The sequence below is a fragment of the Pelobates fuscus genome, chromosome 13, assembly GCF_036172605.1.
Source record: "Pelobates fuscus isolate aPelFus1 chromosome 13, aPelFus1.pri, whole genome shotgun sequence".
NCBI lineage: Eukaryota > Metazoa > Chordata > Amphibia > Anura > Pelobatidae > Pelobates > Pelobates fuscus.
Window position 1 is genome coordinate 42,653,370 of NC_086329.1, and position 26,432 is coordinate 42,679,801.

Here is a 26,432-nt window from a genome sequence, read left to right on the forward strand (position 1 = left end):
AATTAGGTACACATCAGCGCTCCCTCCCCCTTTGGACCGGTGGGTGTTATCCCGGTCCTGGGAGTTTATCCACCGCCATACCATCGCTGTTGTGTGCAGTGCCGCTGCATGGCTCCCAAAATGGCATTTGACATCTCAGCAGAGACCCATATTGCAGCATCTCTGGCAAAGCTCGATCTAATCTTTGCTAGGTTCCTGGCTACCATAGAGGCAAGGCAGCAGTTTTGTCCAAGCACTCCTACAGCTCTAACGCAACTTACCTGCCTACACCAGACCAAACCGATTGTGAGGCCTTCACACAACCTACCCAGTCAGCAAGATCCCCTGCCTGCTAGGCAGAGGACAAGGAAGCACGGGATAATTAATATTTCAGTGTATGAAGAGCCGGGAACAGAGCACTGGGCATTGTGAAATCTGAACAGGGACCAAGTTGCTGAGACTCTGAATCACACAGCCCTTGAAGACGGCGACTGCTGCCTATGGAAGATTGGGTGACGTCTGTGCGCAAGTTGGCAATCATTGTTCCCGAGACACAAGCAACTGCTCTCACGGGACTTGACGCCGAGAGCTTCATTGGCAGCCCGTAAATTAGGAATCGTTTGATCAGGCACTAAGTACCTAGATGCCTCCTGGTGCGCCGTGACATATGCCCCATCTTAGTCAATTTCACTAGCGGTGGACTCCTGCATTGTATATAGCCTTTCAGTTAATCAGTTGATATATTTTATCTCTCAACTACTTGTCTAGATAGTCTCCACTACTAAAGAGAGTAGTATTTACTCTATGTCTAGACATGTCTGTTTAGCCTGTCAACAGCATACCGAGTAACACCTATGCCTAGATGAGAGCCATGTTACATAAAGCATAAAATTATTCACCATCTTAGACATGATTTCCTAGCTTAGAGTTAGCCTGTATCTTATTTTATAAAAATGTCCAAACAATGTTTACCTGTATTTCATGACATGATGGCTTACTAATTTTGTTGTAACCTGGTAAGCATCCTTGTACTCAGAAGCACAACTGAAATAAAGAATAATAAAAAAGAAAACATATATGCGTATTATAGCAATTTATTTACTGAACAACTTGTAGTGATATGAAAACTGAATTCTAAAATGTAGGCTCAATTTATTTGGTAAAATTGTCCAATTCAGCTATTACCACACTTATTTTAGTCCTGAATTTGCAGTTTGGTATTCAACTTCACTACAATCCAGTGATTAATGAATAAACCCCTCCGTTACAATAGCGTAGATTAAATTGCTCCATTGCTACTTTCCCTGCATTACTAGCAATCTCTGTGTAAAGAAACCCCGTATATTTGTACATGTGCTTCCTTGCTGTTACTTTGTGTAACACAAATCCCATTACATCATGACATACATAGTGTGTTAAGAGCAGTAATGTATCCAGTTACCCACCAGGAAATACCAGTGAGCACTGCATTGCTGATCACATCATTCATAAATAGTGACGGGAACAAGCATGGTCTCTGAAGGCTCTATTCATATCATATGCATATCTCCCACTCTCTGATCCTTCCGCAGGCTAAATCTTTACCTACATCCAGCCCCTTCCCTCTAAGAGAATAATTGGCCATTTGAGTAAAAGCACCTCTAATCCACTCTCATTTACACCATACATCCTTTATTCACTGATGCCCGTTTCATTTATCCAGCTATAAACAAAATGTTGGTACTGTATTTCCCCTCACCCATTCCCACAGTCATTTACCTTCTTAAGCTCATGGGCAATAATGCAAAGTATTTTATGTGAAAGTGATACAAACTCTATGCGATTAACTGACAAAGTTCTCAATTCTATTATCACTGTATCTCTAGATGTACATTGTACTGTCTGTAACACATTAATTGTGTTTAATTACAGATGTTTGCAAAAGCAGCAGTTAAAGGTGCTATATAATAATATATAAAGATACCGCAGTAGCCCTGCATTACCAGAAGGTGGCAGCTATTCTATGCATCACTGTAATAAATACCTTATAGGGCTATTGATACATCTCCAAGGTGTAGTACACTGTTGGCACTCTAGCAGCTGGCTAGCTTGACTTGACTCCCATGACTCTCAGCCAACCTATGTTAAGTAGCTGTAGTAGAAGAGCTTGTCTTTCACAGTCTTCAGTCTATTTTGAATTTGTCCTCAAACTCAACTGGATAAATGTGTTTCCTCAGCTTACTGTGCCATAAACAACACATTTGTTGATGTGCTCAGAAACTGTCCCTGAGCTGGGATTCATGTTAAGCATTTTGGGGTTCTTATAACATTGTACTTGGTTGCCTTTACAACCCACAAGAGCACATCATCAGTTGATATCGTTTTAGATGCTTTCTTTATGTATATACACCAAGATACAACTTATTTTCCCACAGGGTTAAATAGGACACCTTAAGCATCATACCCACTAGTGCTTATTGTAGTGGTCATGGTGCAATCTCTCCAGTTTTTATGACCCAATTCAGCACAGATTCAAATGTTAATAGGGGTTAGACGTTGCCAAATCCCACATTTATGCATGCATAATGTTTTTGGACGCGTAATGTGGATGATAAATTCCTCATATGACATTCCAGGCTAAAGCAGCGGCAGGCAATTTTTGGCACTCCAAATGTTGTGGATTACATATCCCCTGCCAGCATTATGGCTCTAAGAGTATCATGGGAGATGTAGTCCACAACATCTGGAGTGTTGAAGGTTGCCTATCCCTGCTACACCAGGAACTTCTCCAATTTTTGTCAAACCAACTGAAAACGGTTTAACTTCAAAGAAAAGAAAAAATCAAGACGGCAGGCCTACAGCTTAATAAGCTGCAATGGTTATTGTGCTTAGTAGTGTCCTTTAATCATTCACAATGCATTAAAGTATAAGATTAATTCTATAAGCTGCCTAATCATTAGATTGATGGTCTAAGGGTGGTACTCTTCAGGAGGTGCCTTATAAAGATCTATTAACATTTTGTAAACTATCCAAAATGTTCCATCTTTACTAGATGCCAGGGTTACTGAACTCTAATTCTGCCTGTACTATTTTCCTTTTCCCCCTCACAGCTGATGTATATATCGGGATTGGAAAGCCAGCCGAAGCCTCTGCATGTGTCCAGGAGGCAGCGAATCTCTTCCCAATGTCTCATAACGTACTGTACATGAGAGGCCAAGTGGCTGAGTTACGGGGGAATATTGATGAAGCAAAGCGGTGGTATGAAGAGGCCTTATCAATCAGTCCCACCCACGTGAAGAGCATGCAGAGACTGGTAAGTCCCTAGAAAGACAGGGTAAAATAAGGGTGGTTGTTTTTTTATGGTTTATTTCTTATAGACCAGTGGTCTATAAAGTCATACTTGAACAGGAGATTTTTTTTTTTTTTTAACCATCAACCTTTCTAAATGTCAGGTTCAGCAATGGATTTACTATAGCGGTATGCAACATATATAGTACATACTTTTTTTAGACAAGTTCACTTACTGGTTTTTAATCAATAGCCAGATAGAAATCACAATTTGAATGCTGCCACTTAATAAAAAAAAATCCACACTTAAGGCCTGCATTCGACCTATTACAGCCATGAAGACAGTGTGTTCAAGACATTCTTGTAGAAAAACAATTGTTATAGAGTAGAGATCTGTGTTAAAGGTCTAAACGTGAATTTATCACCATGGAAACCAACAGCATGTCCTTGCTGATTGATCCATTTCTAGCACCTGTGACCAAAATAAAACAGAGCCCCATGGTCTGGTTAACCACAAGGCAATCTAAGGTGGCTGCCTACTGCTCGGAAATTAGGGTATATGGCCATACTTAGCTCTATTCATCCTCGAAAACAGTGAAAGGGGAACAAGCTGGTAATCTGACGAGGGCCATGTGGGATTCTTCTCTGAGAACCATGTAATGTATCTTCTATGTTTGTATTGTTTTTGTGTGTGTCCATCACTCAAGTGTGAATGTGTGGAAGCATTATGGTTATTTGGAAAAAGAATCCTTAGATCACCTTTCACCACCTGTTTTGTTTCTCCCTCACATTAGGTGTTGTAATTCCTTTTACGTAATGTATTTAGCATTGCTGAATGTTTAGGAGCTAAATTATGTGAATTTGATTATGGCAGTTTATAAATATTACTAATATATACCAGGTGTTGGGGAGGTTTGTTTTATTTTTTGGTTCTGCTGATTAACCTAATGTTTTCTTGGTGACTATAGGCCACAAAAACAATAATACAGACTGTGAAGTGTGTAAACTGCGGTAAGAATGTTTAGTGAATGTTTAGTAAATCAGGTTCTTTGGTTTTGTTCTGAATGACCATCAGTAGGTCATGAAGTCACTTAGAAATTCCAGAATGGTCCCACCCCTGGCTACGCTTGCAGCTACATTCCTAAAATGAAAATTACTCGCTTTGGCAGTTTGAAATGTTGGGAGATATGTTGCATCATGGCAGTAAATTAGGGAGAAGGTTATGGTGGCTTTATTACCTACTACTAGCTATTTCTGCCAATAGAAAACTATGAGCTTTTTATAATGCTAAAGGAATTTGGATTTCAGAGAGAGATTGAAAGACATGGCATGAATATATCCGAATTTCTAGATTCACTTGGGGTCTGGCTGCGGGCTGTACTCTCAAGAGTACCACAAATGTAAACCGTAAACTTGATACTGACTCACATCTAGCTCAGAGGCTTTCCCTTTAACCTGCATTCCCATTGTACAATGCAAGGAATTTGCTGGCAGTATATAAATAATAATAATAATTCTCCACTTAACATAGGTGTCAGGACATGAGTGGTGTGGTATGCTCAGTGCTTTGTCAGCAGTCATTCACCTGGCACCGAGACAGGCGGCCAAAAACAGATTTTTAACGTGGCAAATATGGAATGGCAAGCGGGGGTCACGGTTAGCACTGCTCATGTCATGCCACTTCAATTTTGTTCCCATTTGCATATTAATCTCTGCCATAGCCACATTGACCACCCCACTAGTAAGTGTACCTGAGCAAAACTCAGAAATTAATAAATATATATTTCTCCTCATTCCTCTAAAACTTAGATTATAAGCTCTTTTCAACAGGGTCTTCTTCAAAATATCCCCTTTCTATAAATGTAAAGCGCTATAGAATATGTTGGCGCTATACAGATGCGAATAATAATAATCAGGCTGTACACATATCAAATCTAGCTATTTCCGCTTGCTTCTTTATCTCTTTAGTAATTATTTACTCGTTTGCCCTGCTCACAACATTTGATTTTTGTTATTACTATTAAAGCCTTGTGATGCCAGTTTAGCTTTACACCGGCTTGTAGTAGGTGTACGATGGCCTTTAGTGAACCGTTGTGAGGATGAGCAATATAACAACCTTGTCCATTGCATTTTATACTGTATCATGTTTAACTGAACTTGCCTTGGCTTTTTTGTAGCAGACTAAAAAGAGACTGCTAGAAAAATAGTCTTGTCCTGAGATCTTGGCATTCTGCTGTGTGCTCCAGGACACAGTCCTTGCATGTGCTTTGTTATTTGATAAAAGCCTTATTCTTTATCTCTACACTTTGTAACACTCAGTTCAGGCATGTTGACAGCCCAAATGATTAGAGCACATGAAAGAGGAATGCCCCGCTGCTTCCTCAAGTGCTTCTACCAAAACCAGCAGCTGTATGGCACTTCAAGCACTTGTCTAAACCCACAGACTACAAACTCACTTGCCTGATACTCCCCCACCACCTCGAATACTGCCGTTTGCTTGAAAGACCCAGAAGTTGTTCTCTGTGCTTTTCTGACACTAGTTCTTCTCTCACTGCCTTATTGTGTGAATTCCAACATAGACTTCCACTTCCCCCTGTACTTCGACAGAAATCAAACCTAATATAAAAACAGTCTGCATTGCTGCAGCGTTGGACCCCCTGTTTCCACTTAATTCTAGTCAGATATTTTTTCCTTGATTTGCGAACGGATCTGTAAAAAATGTGTCTAAGGTTATATATATTTTAAAAAAATATAAACCTATGTGTACTGCTCCTATGCAAACAAACAATGTCATATGCCCCCTTGTGTACGACTACAATCAGACTGCCATAGTGGTGTCTTATGTCAACCATCCAGGAGGGGGGTGGGCAATGTTTCTACTATGAGATGAGACCAGAAATCTAGCAGCATCTAATCATAAAGCTTAAAAGAAGACTATAGGGTCAGGAACACAAACATGGATTCCTGACCCTATAGTGTTAAAAACACCATCTAGCCCCCCTTACCCCTCTAAATATAATACAAATCTTACATTTACTCTAGTCTGCTGCCCCTGATCTGCCTGACATAAGCAGAATGGGTGTTCAAAGCCAATGCCTCCCCATAGGAAAGTATTAGATTAGTTGAGAATGTCAAGGAGGCAGATCAGGGGCAGAGCCATCACAAGCCAAACACTGCCCTGGCCAATCAGCATCTCCTCAGAGAGACGCTTTGAATCAATGCATCTCCATGAGGAAAGTTCAGTGTTTCCATGCAGAGAGGGGAGACATTGAATGGCAGTGCCCCTTGAAGCACCTCTAGTAGCCTTCTGAGGAGTGGCCAGTGAAGTTATCACTAGGCTGTAATGTAAACACTGCATTTTCTCTGAAAAGACAGTGTTTACAGCAAAAAGCCTGAAGGGAATGATTATACTCACCATAATACAATAAGCTGTAGTTGTTCTGGTGACTATAGTGTCCCTTTAACTTCATTTTTGGTGTTCAAATTGGTTTCCCTAGGAATTTCAACCTCATCTCCCCTCTGCCCAAACGTTGTTCTACCTTTTTTCATGGTGTGGGACTATCTGTAATCCTCTCCAATCACACTAATAAATTCTGTGACACCGCAAACTTTGTCAAAGTCTAATTATAGTTGAAACATTACCAGGTCCATGTGATGGTGAAATAAAGAATATATTTTCAAAGAAACTACCTGATGTTGCATCCTAATCATTGCATACTAGGCAGACTTTGGTACACAGGCCATGAGGATGTGCGTACTTTAACCTTCCTACCTTTGTCTTGGTGGATCTTGAATGGCCATTTTTTTGTTCCGAAGGGTAATGTCTGATAGGATGATTAACATCATTATACAAGCAAAATGCCAAATAAAGGACACTTGTGACAAACCGCCTGGTACTCCGGCTGGGTACCTCTGTCACGCTTGCTTCTTAGCTATCTGGTTAAGCTCTCCTGCAGAGAGTATAGCTGATCCATCCAAACACTAGTCCAGACTGAGTGAATGGTGAAAATGAACTGCTTTATTATGGCCAAGTTGCCTACCTATATACACAACCCCCAGCAGGGGGTCTCCAAACAATACGATGCAAGCCCCTCCCAGAGATCTCTGTGCGTAGGAGATAATGGAGTTAAAGACCCGTAAGCTAATTATTTCCCAGGAACAGAGAGCCAAACACAAAAAGATATAGACATAAAAAGTACCCCAAAACATCATTAAAACATATAATAACCCCACATATCATACATCCCCAACAGCCCTGATCTGAGCGTCCAAGTTGTCCAAATAGCGCTAAGATCCATGCAGCATAGGGGAAATGCCTTTGTATCAAAGTTCTGACCGGCCACACATGTGGTTGTTGCCCCAAATAGTTCCAGAGCGTTTGGTGCATTTGCCGGTCAACTTTCAGGAGCTCCTGTGGACGCAATACGGGGTGCTCCGCCTGGCTCTTAGATGGCGTTTGTTGCCTTAGTCTCAGGCACCTTTCCTCCAAAAAGCACTTTCCTGACGGGTTTCAAAGTGGTTCAAAACCCCAGACCAAGTTGTCCGGAAACTTCCATGTTGTCATGTAAACGGCCGCCAGGAAGCTAGCGTTCGGTTCCATTCGTGAGAAGGGAAAGTGACGAACCAGGCGCACCGAGGGAAAGTTGCTAATGGCGGCTGGGCAGGGTAACTCTCGAACAGGGTCTCCGACCTGGACCATAGTCAGTGGGCATAAGACCAGCTTCCACACTCCTTCAGAAGTTTGTGGGAAGGAGCGTTTGTCACAATACTTACTGCCAAATATGACAAGTCCCACACCCTTTCTTTCTCTTACTCGGGAAGTGTAATTTTTAGTACAAAAAAAATTCTCAACTATATAGCTACCTTAGTAAATGCCCCATTCATTTATCAGTTCTTTATCTTTTTCGTAGGAACTTGTCTCAGTTTTACATCATCATTTCACTGTCTGCGCTGTCTACTTTGTCTTGAGTTTCTCTTTCCTCAGTTTTTCAGATCATAAAGTATTTTTTGTGCTTCACCGTAAGGCTGTCTTAAGGTTCTGTGAAGCAGGAACTTGTGATATCTTTGTCCAAATCCGAAAATGAACTAGGAACAACCGTGGAGTTGGGTTGTTGAGTGTTTGAGTATTATTACTTTGAGACTACAAAGGCCATACATAAAGCTGACTCCTAGTCTTTTCATTTCCTATGACAGCAGGCTTTAGCTTTAACTTTAACTTTAGCCAACTAGTTTAAGTACATGGGATCCTTAATCCTTAGTAGATAAGCTGCTTGAGTGGTTTGCTGACCACTCTTCTATCAAAGTGACTACCCCTAGAGTCTTCTGTCATCAGGCCATCTAGGAGCATATTAATAAACAATCACTTGGAAAGTGTCCTTCACAGTTGTTTCAACTAGACACAAGTACTTAGCACTGTCTTTCCTATCTTAGGGGTTGGATCTAACAAATAAAAATAAACAGCTACAATTATGGTTGTACAAAAAAAGAAAGCCACTAACTTGTGGTGCATTCCTAAAGTTATCCTTCAAAGTGTGTTTATTTTCTATTTATCGGAGTTCTCTTTCTGAACCCAGCTATTCACAAACTGGTTAACACTAGAGAAGGCATAACGTTTTATTGTGTTCTACCTTTCCAAATACTAGTGCCATGGTTTTGTATGTTATGGTAAGTAGGAGGGAAAGAATTGCAGTCGTTTTAGTTTGGATATTCTCCTGAAGTAAGGAGTATCTGGCTCTGACTCCCGACCTCTGCCTGTTGGAATGGGTCTGTTCAAGGACATGGTGGTTATGGGTCATTAAGAATTTAATTGATCCATTCCCTCTTCACCTTTTATTTAGAAGGACAAGATGTCTTTCCCATCTAGGTGCTAATGAATTATTCATTCAGGTTTTTCCTTACCTGATTATCCCTAAGGGTGACAAGAGAGCATGTTGGAAAATCTCATGGGGTAAGGGTCATATTTCTGGATATCCAAGACCTCCGAGAAGGTCTGTGAGTGGCCCGTGGTGAGCCAAATTAGTGTCAATGACCAGAGTTCATATTAAAGTTTTGTGAGAAAGGTATTTATAGTGCAATGGTATCTAAGTTGGCACTATGCCAATAAAAATAGAATGGTCGAACACTTGGTAATGCTCTTCGCTGTAATAATTCCTTTACCATGAAAGATACACTCAAACTTCACTCGTATTCATGTATAAGCTAGCATTCTGCATTGTAAAGGTGCTAATTTAGGGGCTTTGTCACTAATGCTGGCATTGTCACTTCTCTGTGCAATAACATCATTAGCTGGAGCTCACAAAGCTTTCACAGTCTGTCACCATTTCCTTCCCTGCCAATGTTGCTGGCCCTTAGCTTTGGTACAAAGGGTAATTGTTGAACAATAGTATTAACCCTTTAAAAGCCAGCTATGATGTGGTTTGTTTAATCTCTAGGCACACAAATTGATTAATCAGACAGAAGCTTATACAATAATTAAGACCTCTATATGAGTGCCCATTTTGTCTAGCCATTTAGGAAGTGTTTATGCCTACTTTATGTTACATGTTGCTGTCGTCACAATCCAGTTCCTATGAACGTATGCCAGCAGGGATGTCCTGCCTATTTAGTCTTGGCACCGCCACACACCTCTGTAATTTTAATGGAGTGGAACATTCCTTTTTGGGCACCAGCACAACTTAAAAGCATTTGATTAAAAAAAAAATTGGCTTCATGTTGTGTGCTTCTCCCTGTTCAAATCTCTCTAGGTTTGTTTAAATATTTTGCAGCATAACTCCATTCCCTTACCATGTGTCCCTATTTGGAAGGTAAATAGTCGACTTTATAAAATGAGAGATCGGTGTGAGTTGACTCTGACCCATAGCTAATCACTAACCTCTTCTTATCGGTATGAAATCAAAGTCGGGAGAAATGGGGCAAATAGGAGGACAGTGATATGCTGTATAGCGGAATCAGATCAGCTTACACTGATCTCTCATTGGTTGAGCAGAACACGTACTTAGAACCCTTCTTATTAGATGTACTCCTTTGGAAACAGTTGGCGTGTGGTGGGGGGGCCGTTACACTGCAGAAAACAGCAAAATAACGTTTTCTCTTTCATTTTTAGCAAAAGTAAAGAGATTTTAATATGATGAAGAATACTGCATAATTATCAAGCTGCAACCTGTTATATGCATTTTGTGTGCAGTGTTCTTTAAAGTATCTCCATGCATACTTTGGTCACCAATGCAATTGAAATACATTTGGCATCATATGTAAGAAGTATGTTTGTCCACGTTAAAATCTCTTTATAGGGTCAGGGACACAAACATGTATTCCTGACCCTATATTGTTAAAACCACCATTTAGCCCCCCTGGGCCCCTCATGCCTCCATAAATATAGCAAAATCTTACTGTATTCAAGCCTGGAGCTGTAACTCTGCATGCTGTTTGCCTAAAGAAAAACAAGTAGTCTTCTGACATCATCAGAAGTGGTAGCCTGATCCAATCACTGTGCTTCCCCATAGGATTGGCTGAGACTGACAGATCAGGGGCAGAGCCTGCACAATTCAAACACAGCCCATGCCAATCGGCATTTGCTCATAGAGATGAATTGAATCTCTATGAGAAAAGTTCAGTGTCAGCATGCAGAGGGAGGAGATACTGAATGTTTGGATGCATTTTAGGCAGCCATGACCCAGGAAAGATCTCTAACAGCCATCTATGGAGTGGCCAGTGAAGTAACTCCCTAGGCTTTACATTAAAGACTGCATTTTCACTGAAAAGACAGTGTTGACAGCAAAAGGCCTGACGATGATGATTCTACTCACCAGAACAAATTCAATAAGCTGTAGTTGTTCTGGTGACTCTAGTGTCTCTTTAACTATATTCATTGTCAGACAGTCCACACAAGTTTTGTTCCCATACATCCCTCTTAAGTTTCCATACTTAAAGGGACACTATAGTCACCTGAACAACTTTAGCTTAATGAAGCAGTTTTGGTGTATAGAACATGCCCCTGCAGCCTCACTGCTCAATCCTCTGCCATTTAGGAGTTAAATCCCTTTGTTTATGAACCCTAGTCACACCTCCCTGCATGTGGGGACACTAGGGTCACTGTGAGACTAGGGGACACCAAAGTCTCTGGGAGACACAGACACCCGGGACACTGGCTGGGAGACATGGGGACACTGTGTTCCTAATATCTCAGTGTCGCTGTGTCCACAAGTGTCTGTATCATAATGTCTCCCAATGTCCCTTAGTGTACCCATATCTCCCAGTGCACCCATGTCTCCTTGCAGCCTTTCCCCCATCCCTCAGTTCCCTGAGCTGTAGTCTGTCTCTGCAGGCTGGGAGTTGCTGTCTGGACTCTCTATAGCTGCTCCCCTGCGGATCAGTAAGTAGAGATATGCTGGAAGTTCCTATCCCTGCCTCTCTCAACACACAGCAACCCCCTACTGGCCAGTGCTTGTATTCCATCGTAATCTCTGTTTATACTGAGAAAAATACCAGCATTTGTATTGCCAGCATGGCTGCAATATCGGCACCGACAAGGCAGCCTCAAATACTGTCTGTGCCAGTAAAATACCAGACAGGTAGAAACCCTAAGAGTTCTGTGTAAATCAGTGGGCCTATTTTATGGATTTCTAAACAGGCATGAAGCACTCACTGTCCAAGGACCGGTAACAGATACATAATTTAAGTGTAATTAGGAAGAAAAAAAATACAACCTTCTATGATCTGTGTAGATTAGCATAAAACGTCATCTATACTGTCCTGTACAAATAGACAATAACAAAAAAAATTATATTACTATCTGAGAAACCTATATTATGCAATTGCAGGAAGTGACCCTCCCCATAATAAAAAAGTAAAATAATAATAAGTCCTTTAAAAGGGACTGTCTAGGCACCACTAACTTCTATTCCTTGTAGTGGTTACAACGCATGTAGTGTCAAATTATTTAGTGGTTTAACAAAAAATTTGGATGGCAATTATAAGCTGAGAAAATTGAGCTACTCCACCCCAGCACACACTGCTTTCCACTGCCGTCAATTGTTGGATGGCAAATATGGATGAACCGCAGCGGAAAGGGTGACAGCTTTTGCCAAATAGTTTCATACTAAGCTGATAACCGTGCCCAAAGACGCTACAAATCCTTAAAGAACATCAGCTTTAGGGGTTAACTGCATGCCTTACTTGTCCAAATACAAGTGTCGATTTCAATTGGAAACCATTTAAACCTTGAGGTGCTAATGTTTTTCATTTAAAAGTTCATTCTACTCTTTCTTCCTAAAATATGAACAAGGTCACCTCCTCCTGTTAATTCTAATGGACATTTCTTGTAAAAGTATTCTCCCCGGCAGGATTTCATTTGGTATAATGGTTCTCATTGGTGGAACTTTCATTTTAAACTCTTCTATTTCTTTCCCCACTTTTTGACAAATATTGAAGGTATCCATTTTTAAAGCTCACAGCCCTTTTTATGACTGCGAGTTGGTGCTGTATCACAGTTTTACATAAATGCCGAATTTTACCCTCTCTGATGCACAGCAGCAGGGAGCAGGGAATGGTGGTTGAAAGAGGCAGCGTCCAGGGCTTTTGGAAGGTCCCGTTCTGCTGTCCCTAAGTGCACCAGCTTGTGTAACAATAGCAGTTAGAGGAGGCCTTAGAGCATGCTTCCCCAAATGGCCCTCCAGATGTTGCTGAACTACAACTCCCATGAAGCTCAGCCTATTTCATTCATAGAATCATGGTCATTGTAGTTCAGCAACAACTGGAGGGCCGGAGTTTGGGGAAGCCTGCCTTAGAGTGACAGTCATCCACACCTTTTGTAAATAATAAAGGTTTTGCATTAACATATTCATAAATACCACTTGGAGAGATTTACTGAGAACTGTATTAGATGCTGTCTCCAGACTCGTGGAATGACTGTCCCTATAAAAAACAAAACCTATAAAATATGTTCATAAAACGTTGTTCCTTATTACCATAATGTGTAACACTCAATCACTATCCATTGCGGTTACAACACATGTGGTATATACCGTATATACTCGAGTATAAGCCGAGTTTTTCAGCCCATTTTTTGGGCTGAAAAACCCCAACTCGGCTTATACTCGAGTCACTGTCTGTATTATGGCAATTTGCATTGCCATAATACAGACCGGGGGAGAGGGGGGCTGGCAGAGCTGTAACTTACCTGTTCTGCAGCTCCTGTCAGCTCTCTCCTCCTCTGCGCCGTCCGTTCAGCACCTCGGTCAGCTCCCAGTGTAAGTCTCGCGAGAGCCGCGGCTCTCGCGAGACTTACAGTGTGAGCTGATAGAAGGAGCTGCACAGACCGCGCGGAGGAGGAGAGAGCTGACAGGAGCTGCAGAACAGGTAAGTTACAGCTCTGCCAGCCCCCCTCTCCCCCCCACTGAACTGCCAATGCCACTGGACCACCAGGGAAGGAGCCCCCTCCCTGCCATATATCAAGCAGGGAGGGGGGACGAAAAAAAATAAATATATAAATAAAATTAAAAAAAATAATAATAATAATAAAAAAAATTAATAACAAAAAAAAGGGGGATAAGGACCACTATGGGAGGGGGGGGGGGGGGGTTATAAGGACCACTATGGGAGGGAGGGGGGGTATAAGGACCACTATGGGAGGGAGGGGGGGTATAAGGACCACTATGGGAGGGAGGGGGGGTATAAGGACCACTATGGGAGGGGGTGGGATAAGGACCACTATGGGAGGGAGGGGGGTATAAGGACCACTATGGGAGGGAGGGGGGTATAAGGACCACTATGGGAGGGAGGGGTGGGGGGTATATGGACCACTATGGGAGGGAGGGGGGTATAAGGACCACTATGGGAGGGAGGGGGGTATAAGGACCATTATGGGAGGGAGGGGGGGGGTATATGGACCACTATGGGAGGGATGGGGGGGGATAAGGACCACTATGGGAGGGGAGGGGGAAGTAAGGACCACTAGGGGAGGGGAGGGTAAGGACCACTAGGGGGGGGAGGGTAAGGACCACTAGGGGGGGGGTGAGTCAGGACCACTGGGGGGGGGTGAGTCAGGACCACTGGGGGGGGGGGTGAAGGAACACGGGGGTGGGGAGGTAAGGACCACTGAGGGAGGAGGAGGGGAAGTCAGGACATATGGGGGGGGGAGGGGGCGGCAAAATTTTTTTTGCCTACGGCGGCAAATATCCTTGCACCGGCCCTGCACACACTGCATTCATGCACACACACACTGCATTCATATACACACACGCTGCACTCATACACACACACGCTGCACTCATACACACACACATACGCACACACTGCATTCATTATACACACACTGTAAATAAATATTCAATTAATATATTTTTTTTAGGATCTAATTTTATTTAGAAATTTACCAGTAGCTGCTGCATTTCCCACCCTAGTCTTATACTCGAGTCAATAAGTTTTCCCAGTTTTTTTGGATAAAATTAGGGGCCTCGGCTTATATTCGGGTCGGCTTATACTCGAGTATATACGGTAAATGACTCCTACCATGAGACGGGGCCCTCTGTAACCCTATCTAATGGCAACCCAGCTATGGAAATATTTGGGAAGTAATGATGGGAATTCAGGAGTGCTTAGCATTGTAATTACAGAGCCTGGGCATTGAAAAAGAGTAAACATTTACACAATGGAGACCTGTCTGGTTCTTGTCTCTATTCATTAACATTAAAGTTAAAAAAAAAAAATCCATTGGTTTCTAGCTTTAGATCCCAGCAGGAGTCTGCATGGTTAGGTTCCCTTGCTCCTATTTGATAAAGGATGGGCGCCAGAAATCTAGTCTAATCAGATTACTGTGTAATTAATAAAAAACACTGCAATATAAAACATGGAACCGTGCAGATGTTCGGTTTAGTTAGCTCACATTTGCCCTCATCTGACCTTAGCAAAGGTGTGTTAACATCGCAGGGACATGTTTAGTATTGACCAATTTTACAATATTTCTGATATTTACTGCAGAGTAAATCAAAGAGTTTGATAGATCTGACCTATTTAGCACTGGAACATCAGGGATTTAGCTAGAGAAAAGACTAGAAACAGATAAACTTTGTGATCTGTACATCCAAGGGGGCAAACACTGTAGATCTATCATGTTAACATGTTTGTCTAAATGGTTCATATTTTGGCGCACTATAAATAATAAAAAAATATTTCCCTACTCGCCCTCCTTGGTTCCTTTGGACCCAGGGGGCACATGGAGTTAAGCATAGCCACTATCATTGGGGTTTATTTCCATACCAGTATGGTTTCCCTCAGTTGGCACAGAGAGCAGCAGTTGGCCAGTTCTTCGTGCTACTGGGACACCCACTACTCATAGCTCCCCCTTTGAGACAGGGCTATGATTTGCAAATCTTGAACATTGTAAATATGAGTGTTGAGAAGTATGGAGAGTGATGGGCCCCTGTGTAAAGCTGTGCCTTGCTTGACACTATTTACCAATAGTCCTTCTCTCTGGTTACTAAAGGGTTATAGATGCTCTTTAATGGATGAAAGATATTGAATGGGTTTTATGTAAAAGCATCAGACAAAGCATTTTATAGCTGCAGGTTACATTAAAGTACATGCAACATCTGACCTAAAATAATATTTTTAATGCAGACGACATTATCTCTGTAAGACTGCAAGGCAAATCTCCACCATGCTCGCGTCATCAAAGAGACTGTAGCATGTTAGAGGATGACCTGCTTCTCAAACAGCAAACTCACATCCTCATTTAGATTTCCATCTGAACAAACATATTGTCAGTAAACACTGTACACAGGAGATTCACCGCAGAGCAACAATCAAGTGAAATACTACGTTTAGGATTGAAAACACTATTTCAGAAGCGTGACAACTTTTTAATATACAGTTGCCTTCATACATCTAATTATAGGAATTTTAATGGTAGGAGAAGCCTGAGGAAGGTCCAACAACTGTTGCTCACTGCGTAGGTATTCCACACCACATAATTTAACCCCTTAAGGACACATGACTGAAATATTCCGTCATGTTTCCATTTTATTCCCGAAGTTGTGTCCTTATGTACGCTATAGTCACCAGAACAACTACAGCTTAATGTCTTTGTTCTGGTGAGTATAGTCAGTCCCTGCAAGCATTTTAAGGTTTACATTGCTGCCTAGTAACACCTCCAGTGGCAGTCACTCAGACTGCCACTAAAGGTGCTTCCTGGGTCAGTGCTCCACAGTGTGCGGAACCTACGTTTGGTGTCTCCACTGAGATGCTGATTGGGGGAGCGCGGCATTAGCCTCCTAATGCTTTATTATAGATCATCAAATTGAGATAAATAAAATGTATTATCTCAGCCAAGGAGGCGGAGTGTGGGCAGGTCCAGCCACTCTGCTAGGAAAAATGTGTGTAAACTACCTTTTTCGCAGAGAGGGGAGGGGGCCAGAGACCTGAATGGCGTTTTCACACCTACAGTGTAAGAATCGCAATAGTTACAATTAACAAGACATTTTCCCCTTTAAGAGAGTAAGCCATGTTTTAGGACACATGTACCAGTACAGAGAGAACCAGGGACAGAATAGTTCCAAAATGCCAACAGGTTCCTTTCGGCATGAGAGAGAGCCAACCCACACAATGGTTTTGGCCCTCATGGGCAACATGAGTGAAGTATGGTGGATTGCCTTTTAAAATGAAAGGGCCTGTAATGCTATGCCAATAAGCGAAACCAAAATTGTAGGAGACCATCTGTTAAAATGTTACCACTTTATAAAATACTCAGCACAGTACTAAAAAGCATAAACAAACTATCACTTTCAATTGCACCCATCATTTTAACGTACTAATGATGCTGTTGAATAAGCCAGTTCTATTGAAATTAAGTACGTAGAATTTGAATACATTGCGTTTGGTTTGTATATTTAAGTAGGCACCTAGGTGACCAACTTGTATCGGTTGGGCTGTGGTGGGCCCTTATGATCCCTTCAGCTGAGTTCTGATATTTGTGATTTGATTATGGTTACACAGCTCTGCAGAATGTCTTGATAGCAGTTAAATAAGGGGCAATATATGTGCAGGGTGTCAAATTGTGCAATTTCAGACCATCAGAACACCACACAGTTATTTTTCCAAATGATTGCTAAAGATGAATGAGCTCAATAAAAGCGGTTAATGCTAGAGACATTGAACCGAGCCACCAATGCCTTATTATTAGGGACATCAATTCAAATGTTTCATCAAGTCTTGCTGACATTACACTCATCACTCACTCTCCTGCCATTCTCCATGCTTAGCACTGACATGTGTTGTCACATATGGAATTAACCATTTCAGTGCTAGGGGCTGCACAAATCATTCAGCCCAGGACACGCACAAATACATCTATACAGTAATATCGAATTTCACTCTCTGCCTTTGTTTGAATACTACAATGAACGGACAAACAGCCAGTGTCACTGTCCCACTCCTCAGCCAGGAATTCAGCCCGGCAGGCAATGCTAAGACACAGAGGTTTGTCAGTGAAATCAATCCCGATTGTACAGCCAGGGCTAGCCTTGTTGTTTGGTAAAAGGAGAGAAGTCCGTTGCTAGGCTGGGGAGGTTTACCGACTGACTGTCAAGCAGGGAGGGCGCTTTATTACAGAAAGCATCTGGCAGATGACAGTACGGCCCCAGGCAAACCCCAGCTATTATAATTCACCTGTTTAACCGGTTAGTGACAGAGAAAAGACAGGTCCTGCCACTATACTGACCCTGGCTGTTTGACCCTCCTTTTGACTCAAAGGATTAAGACACATAAATAAAACAGGGGTAGTAAGTACAAATTATCCCCAATAAAAACTCATCTGATCATAAAAATCTTAAAAACACACTGCAGTGGCAATCTCTCTGCATTAACAGGTGAACAAAGCCAATATATACACTGACCATCCACAACATTAACATCACTTGCCTAATATGGTGTAGGTCACCATCGTGCTGCTAAAACCGCTATAATGCGTTGAGGCATGAACTTCACACGACATCTGAACTGGTCCTGTGGTGTCTGGCACCACAATTTTATCAACAGATCCTTTAAGTTCTGAAAGTTGCAAGGTGGGGCGTCCATTGATCGGATTTCTTGTCACATCTCAACAAATGTTCAGTCGGATTGAGATCAGGGGAATTTAGAGGCCAAGGCAACATTTTGAGCTCTCCGTCATGTTCCTCAAACCATTCCTGAACAATGTTTTCAGTGTGGCAGGGTGCATTATCCTGCTGAAAGAGGGCACTCCCATCAGGGTACACATAATAACACAAAGTTAATTTGGTGCAGCCTGGCATACTATGCAAATGTAACATGTTCCGTGATTCCCTCTGTGAACATGCATTCGCACTTGGAAGCATGAGAAAACAGTGCTCAGAGTAGCTCTGATGCAAACTGCCTGCGCAAACAGGAATCTGTTTTATAACAGTCTCCTCAGTAATGGGACAGTTCCTCTTTAAAGCTGTTGTCTAGTGAATAAACTAGTGTTTAATGCACCTGGTAGAAAATGTTTTGCACTAGTATTCTAAATGGAACACTCAAAACACCATAACCACTTCAGATTGCTGCTGCGGTTGTGGTGCCAAGAGCGCCCGGGTGCCCCTCCCGGGACATGTAGTCAAACACGTTTAGAGTAGTTTACAATATACCTGGGATAGAGGCTGCAGCACTGAACCAAGCCAAACGATGTTGGCTAATTTTGCTCCTGCTCTATGGGAGGATGCGACCAGCGCACCCCTAGACTAGCCAAAGTACTCTCAAAAAGTTTGACTACTTACCCAGAGAGGACACCAGGGCAGTCCTGGCACCATAACAACTACAGCGGGCTGTAGTGCTTGTCATGTTTTTTGTTTTTTTTATATTATTTAATTAGTGCATGTAAAAACAATATGTCAGGTGTCATGATTGATTTACCTGTGCTTAGAGTCAGGTGGCTCTCTGGATTTGCCTACATTGATATTAGATACGCTCAGATTAAATATACAGGCGAAAGGCTTTCTGATAAAGATTTTGTGGCCTTGCATACAGGTTGAAGGATATATAAAATAGCCTATGATCTCCTGCCTGAGTTTCTGCATTATCTGCTGAACAGTGCTTATGTATAATCTGCTGTTTAACCAAAAAAATCTGATTTTGGGTTTTCCTCCGTTTTGGCTGTTAAACTAGCTAAAACAGCAAATCCTCTAGCACGAGTATGGTAGCAGCTTGTAAAACCTGTTGTAGCAATAAGACTAGGAACTTTAGCGATTAGAGCACAGAGACTGGAATTTGGTAATGTGAACCTGTATCAATGACTTCTACGTCTAATAAAATGTCTAGCACGCAGAATATTGGCTTAAAGGGGACATACTGGGTTCTCAAGCAGGAGTGAATGCAAGGTATGCTGGCTGCCGAGCTTAGTGTCCGTGTAGATTATTCTGGTAGTATTATGGCTGCCAGAATCCCACTCAAACTCATATTGCTCCATAAAAGCTGGTCCTGCAGCCTTTGTAACATGGCAGCTGTGCTACAGAGGGAGAAGACATCATTCCCTGGAGCAATAGGATGAGTGCTTTAACTCTACGGTTTATCCTGGCGTATAATTTATTTTTCTACAGCAGTATTTAGTGATTAAGAACAGTTACCAGCCACATCTATTAAATTGAATTATTTAATCTAATGGGTTCCACAAACCATTTATCATACAGGACTTTCATTTTTAAATCCACACCCATTAAAGGTGCACCCACTTTAAAATTCATAACATAAGGATTATGGGCATGGTTCACTGCAGTCCCCCGCCCCCTTTCCCGACACAGTAACCCCATTAATGTAAAACTAACGCCATCAAGCATCCTCTATGCGTCAAAGAGGAATGAATGGATCTTATTTATCAAAATCACGATATGTGATTCAAAGTGCCATCCCATCTAGAGGTTAAACTTTTTTTTTGTGCCAGTCAAGTAAGTAAATAAAAAAACAGGAAAAGACAAGTTCATCTATCCACTGCGCTAGACTAAGTCCTTATAAATATATATATAATAAATATATAGTTTAGCCCAATTGAATGTAAGATTTTAGATTATATATCTGTAGGACATAGAGGCACAACTTCCCAAAATACATTGCTTCAAATAGGCAAATAGACTATTACATATATTTTTACTTATTTTGGCTGAAGCATGTAGGTACTTTTTTATGCACTGCAGATTACACACACACAGATACAATTTATTGTGAAAAACAAGGAAGCAAAGGAGGTGTGAGAGAGTCTACAAAATATCACCATTAAAACGGCCAGTTCACAGGCCTATTGAAAAGAAGAAGAAAAAGTGAGTATCTGGTTTTACACGTTATGAAGTTGTTCAAGAAGGTTAGAAGACTTGTACTAAAAGACCATTTACCGTACAGTAAATGCAAAATGTAGTCATTTGTGAGAAACTACGAGTAAGAGAATTGAGAAGTGCACCAGTCTGGTAACTTCACCAGAATGTACTGAAGCACCCTCTCAAAATAAAACCATAAAGTGCTTGTTAAAGATTATGACATCTTCCAAGAATCTCGGATCTGATGTAGGGGAGGTTGTGTAGTAGATGGGTTTCAATAAATAGGCCGTTCCGTCTCATAATATAACTTCACATCACCTGTGTTTAATCTTGTGGGTTTTGTGTTTTTTTCCTTTGCGGCAATGCTGAAAAAGTTACATTTCCATAGAACGACTAAATATATCCTCTTGAAGGCGTACGCTGGTATGTCATTGCTGCTGACAAAACGTGTTATAGTTGGCTTTCACCGCATTTAATAATTGAAATTCCTTAACCGTTCTACTTCAGAAGCTTGACGTCATGCTCTCGGAGTATCCAGATCTGAATGAAGATCTGGTCTGTGAAACATTTATAAATTACAGTGTCCAACACTTCCACCGTTTACATGAAGTACCGTGCAAGGAATCTATCTTTCCACTGAACAGCATGCCACACACATCCCGAAGCAACAGTAAAGCACTGTTAGAGGGTTTCATCATCTTCTTACTTTCCAAAGTTTGTAGAATCATGGTAGTTCGAGATGGATCTACGGCAGACATCTTTAGTCACTTTGTTGTAATAGTGCTGGCGACTCTTTATATGATATGTGAAAACATGGAAATAGTTTGCCCCTATTAATGTCCGGCCACATTTTCTCGTTTTCCAAGACAAAATAAGCGCATCATCTTTTTTCCTTAAGAGTCCACTTGGGTATTTTAACTTTTCCATGATTGTCTGTTTATAGCAGAATTTAAAAGACTACTCCGGAGCAGGTTTTTCCATCTTCCAGTCCGTGTGCATGTTCAGTATTATTTTAAGATTTTTGTTTTGTTTTGTTTTTTTAATAGAGTCCAGACGCCCAGCACAAGGAAGTCTAACACCACCCTCTCCTCATCAAAAGATGAAAAGGGTTGAATGTCACTGCCCTAGATTACAGCTTCTGAGCCTTTCATCTATTAATGGTTTCACAATTCCAGCACTTGATCTCTTAAAGTAACAGTGATTAACTTATCCAGTTTTGTGGATCAGAGAGAATCCAAAGATTGGATACTAAGGAGGATATTTATCAGGGTCTTATGAAAAGTTAAATACTATCATTATTTTTATCATGTTTTTTAAAGTGATCTAAAAATGTACTATTTTCTTAATACAAAATTATGCCAGTTTTTTCAGAAATTGTCATTTCAGAAGACCACCACAGTTAGAGTGGGGGGGGGGGGGAGAAACAAAACAGAGAAAAAGTAGCAAAAAGATCACTAAATTGCTTGCATTGCCAGAAATAAAAAAATAGCAGTTATGGTGCAGAAGAAGCAGATTTAGTAAATTTTGTTACAAATTAGATGTTAACGTGTTGGTGACACTTTGATAAGTCTCAGTCATCAACCTGCAGATGTTAGAAGGGAGATCTCATATTATCCACATTCAGAGAGCGTTCTGTTCATAACTAGAAAGAAAAAAAACTAGAAAAAAAAGACTGTATACGTTTAAACTGAATGTGAAATACTTTAAAGGGACACTATAGTCACCTGAACAACTTTAGCTTAATGAAGCAGTTTTGGTGTATAGAACATGCCCCTGCAGCCTCACTGCTCAATCCTCTGCCATTTAGGAGTTAAATTCCTTTTGTTTATGAACCCTAGTCACACCTCCCTGCATGTGACTTTCACAGCCTTCCATAAACACTTCCTGTAAAGAGAGCCCTATTTAGGCTTTCTTTATTGCAATTTCTGTTTAATTAAGATTTTCTTATCCCCTGCTGTGTTAACAGCTTGCTAGACCCTGCAAGAGCCTCCTGTATGTGATTAAAGTTCAATTTAGAGATTGAGATACAATTACTTAAGGTAAATTACATCTGTTTGAAAGTGAAACCAGTTTTCTTTTCATGCAGGCTCATGCAGGCTCTGCCAGGGGAGGTGTGGCTAGGGCTGCATAAACAGAAACAAAGTGATTTAACTCCTAAATTACAGTGAATTGAGCAGTGAAATTGCAGGGGAATGATCTATACACTAAAACTGCTTTATTTAGCTAAAGTAATTTAGGTGACTATAGTGTTCCTTTAATCTTTTATTGTCCTCTGGGAAACCTTCAAACTGAATGTCTAGTGCAGGAATTGTACTTAGAATGCACCACCGCATTCTTACTACACAAATCTCAGTGATCTAAATGCATATGTATAACCTAGACCAGGGGTAGGCATCCTTCGGCACTCCAGATGTTATGGACTACATCCCCCATAATGCTCTTACACCCATAATGCTGGCAAAGCATCATGGGAGTTGTAGTTCAAAACATCTGGAGTGCCAAAGGTTGCCTATGCCTGACCTAGACTGAGTTTTCTCAAACTGTATCTCCTGCAAGATCTCCACTCAATCTGATATTTTTAACATTCATTGTGCAGAGTATGGGCGGTTATTTTTTGGTTGGTTGTTTGGGGATTTTTTTCTCCCTGATTACTTGGCTGTCTTTTTTTTATTTTTATTTCTTTTGGAAAGGTGCAATACAGGCTCAGAACCTGGTACAACCACAGTGCATTACATTATTGGGACAACTGGAATTTCAGCCTGCCACAATTTTTACAGTAAAACAAATATACTTCAAAGAGGTCTGTCTCAAAACTCACAGATTTGTAGAAGAGCTATTTTTTAATGAATTTTTAATTAAAGGAATAAAGTAAATGTAATATCTTAATATAAACTTTGTTATAATATACTTTTATTTTTTTTTAAATTCATATACATTGTATTTTTTTAAATAATCACTTGCCTACCTTTCCCACTCCCACGGGGATATCTATGCACCTTCAGTTATCCAATATCTGACCCAATGCTTACCTTTTTTCATTTGTTCATTCTTTGCACCCTGGTTAGCTTGATTCTGCTTTTATGCTACATTTACCAAGTTAGAAGCTCAGGTAATAAGTGGCAAAAACGTGATTCCTTAATCAACTAACATCTACACTTAAAGCAAGCCTTGCATGGTGATAGAATATGATTTGCTGTGTTGTGGATTGTCAAAGTAGAGATTTGTTACCAATCATGTGTCTATTAGATCAATATGACCATGTCATTGCAAGGTGAATTTCATTTTGGTAGACAAAGTTGTAACCAGGTGCATTTATTTAGCAATTTTTTGTTTTTTCTTTTGGTTTTTAGAGCCTCATCCTTCACCACCTTGGTCGGTTCAGCCTGGCAGAAAAAATCCTGCGTGATGCCGTACAGGTTAATTCAACAGCCCACGATGTCTGGAACAGCCTCGGTGAGGTCCTTCAAGCCCAAGGCAATGACGATGCAGCCACAGAGTGCTTCCTGACAGCCCTGGAGTTGGAGGCTAGCAGTCCAATCGTACCTTTCACCATCATCCCAAGGATATTGTGAGCAGACCTTAAATCTGCTGGTTAATAATGTACATCCATAGCACAGCCCCTGAGAACTTTAAAAGGTTTAATACAGCACTGAGGATAGAAGAACAATGCATGTAGATCCATGGGAGAGAGATAAGAAAGCAGTCAGTTTAGGAACATTTCATTCTTGCTGTTCAAGATTCCGTTACCCACAGTGGATGGGCTCTAGACTTCCATCAGCTTTCCTTGGTCAGGGAAGTAGCTACAAGACAGAACTTTAAAATATATATTTACTCCAGGGAAGCCTCCTCTTCATTATATATTGAAAGGTTTTCCTGGGAGTAGTTATAGCTACTAGTATGAGTACATGTTGTTCTGGAAACTTGCCATCTCTCCATGCTGTATGTGTGCTCTGTGCATGTGAAAAATCATATACTGCAGGAAGAAAAACACTTAATTGTTCCCTTGATTAGCATCAATAGATGCTAATACAGCACATTGCTTTTTACTTCCTGCATAGTAGCTTGAAAACCCAGATAGGTTTCCTTGAAAATATGTTGGGTTTGGCCAACCCTTCTGTGGCTGGCCTAAACCATCCTATTGAGATTTAGTTCATTGTTCACAAAAACTCCCAGGGATCTATACTGGTAAGACTTCTAGCCAATGTGATGTTCTTAGAGCTGGGGATATAACAGTCCCTGCTTTCTATCCATGGGGGGGGGAGTGGGGGCATATGTAGATAGGGTAATGGTATCAGTTGATTAGAACTGTAAGGGTTACGTGGGATGATAATAAAAGAGGAGATGGGCAACATTCAGCTGTGGAATTGGTGAGGATCAGTAGCAGCTTTTCAAATCCTGGCCTAAATAGGTCAATCTACAGGTTACTTGTGTATCTAATGAATAAAGAACAATTATTTTTTTGAGAGGTCCTGGAGCTATGTGGCCGACCACAAGGAACACATACAGATCCCCCTTATGGATGTCCTTTTTAAAGTATGGCAAGTTAATGAGTATGTCATTTTGATTGGCCCACCTCGGCTTAAACAGGATATCAAAGAATCCAAGCCTGTGGCTCTCGAGGCCTGGCAAATGGGGGACTCTATATATGGTGGTTGTGACACTAAAGATCATCGATCTACCCGATGGTAGGTAACCAAGTGTACTGGGGTTGAACACTAAATAAACCTGGATGATGCCCAGAAACTTAAATATATCTTTTTGTGGTGTAGCCGACAAGTTTAAAACTTTAAAGCCAAACTGCATCCCATAGTGCCAAAACAACCTTAATAGCTGTGAAATGTTGTGTGTGCATAGGACATCCCTTGTAGTTACAGAACTGGGACATTGACAAAGATGATTTATCAGCGTACAGTCATTTCATCTCCCCTGCTGGAACTGTATCCTTGATCGCTATGTTTGCAGGAGATCAGACTAATCACCTATTTTTCTGGGGCAACACAGTTTGACACCACTGCAGATGTCCCTTTTAAAAAGGCCTAGTCATTTTGCCAGAGCAGTATCGACCTCCCCTCTCAATAGCAACCTGGGTGCTACCATAAACTATAGGTGACAATGCATGATTAGCAAACCTAGTTAACAACCAAGTTGTGAGCAGCGCGTTTGGAGAATACTCCATTCTGGCCCACAACGGTCCATCGGCTGCATATTTAGAAACATCTGACTGCAGTGCCTTGTGGGAATCTCTAGGAGTGGGGTAGAGAATCCAAGCATGTTCCTAGTGACAGCCAGCTTTCGGGACTGCGGCAACTGTTCTCATTTAATGCCCAGCTAGCCCAAGTTGGTTACCCCGAACTCAACCATTGTTAAAGAAAAAGGCACAGAAGAGACATTTATATTTTGCATATGTGCGTCTGTTACAAGAAAATGCCAGATTATTTGTTGTATTTAATTTTTTATGTGAATTCAGAGAGTTTATTTATCAAGGAAGATATTGTACAAAACAGATTGAAGTTATGTTCTGACATTCCTGGTGTTATATGAATATACGGTATTTACATATTCTGATGTCAATAAAATGATTTTTTTAAAGCAGCATTGATTTGTTTTGTCTTTTTTAAAAACCTGAAGAGATTACAATTTGAAAAGTAAAATTTATTTTATGCAAAATCCAGCCTTTTCCATGTTAGTTTGGATTAAAGGAACACAAAGTGCCATAACCACTAGAGCTTTCTGTAGTGGCTGTGGGACTGTTCTACAGGTAAGAAGTCAGACTGTTATAGCAGAGTTTGACATCACAGCTTAGAGCAAATCATCTGCTGAGAGGGTCAGCTGATACTCTGCCACTATGTGTATTTTTCCATTCTGTCAGTGATGGCTTGCTAATTGGAAGATATG

The 26,432-nt window shown here is 41.1% G+C and overlaps 1 protein-coding gene across 2 annotated transcripts in view; it reads left to right on the top strand.

Annotated features, from left to right (window-relative positions):
* TTC7B (tetratricopeptide repeat domain 7B) overlaps positions 1-26,129 on the top strand; it is a 163,181-nt gene extending 137,052 nt beyond the window's left edge. For both annotated transcript variants that reach the window (XM_063440135.1, XM_063440136.1), the window contains 2 exons: positions 3,069-3,271; positions 23,888-26,129. In XM_063440135.1, the coding sequence (XP_063296205.1) occupies positions 3,069-3,271; positions 23,888-24,109 (425 nt within the window). In that variant the 3' untranslated portion in view covers positions 24,110-26,129. The remainder of the gene's footprint in view (positions 1-3,068; positions 3,272-23,887) is intronic.
* Positions 26,130-26,432: the final 303 nt, after the last annotated feature.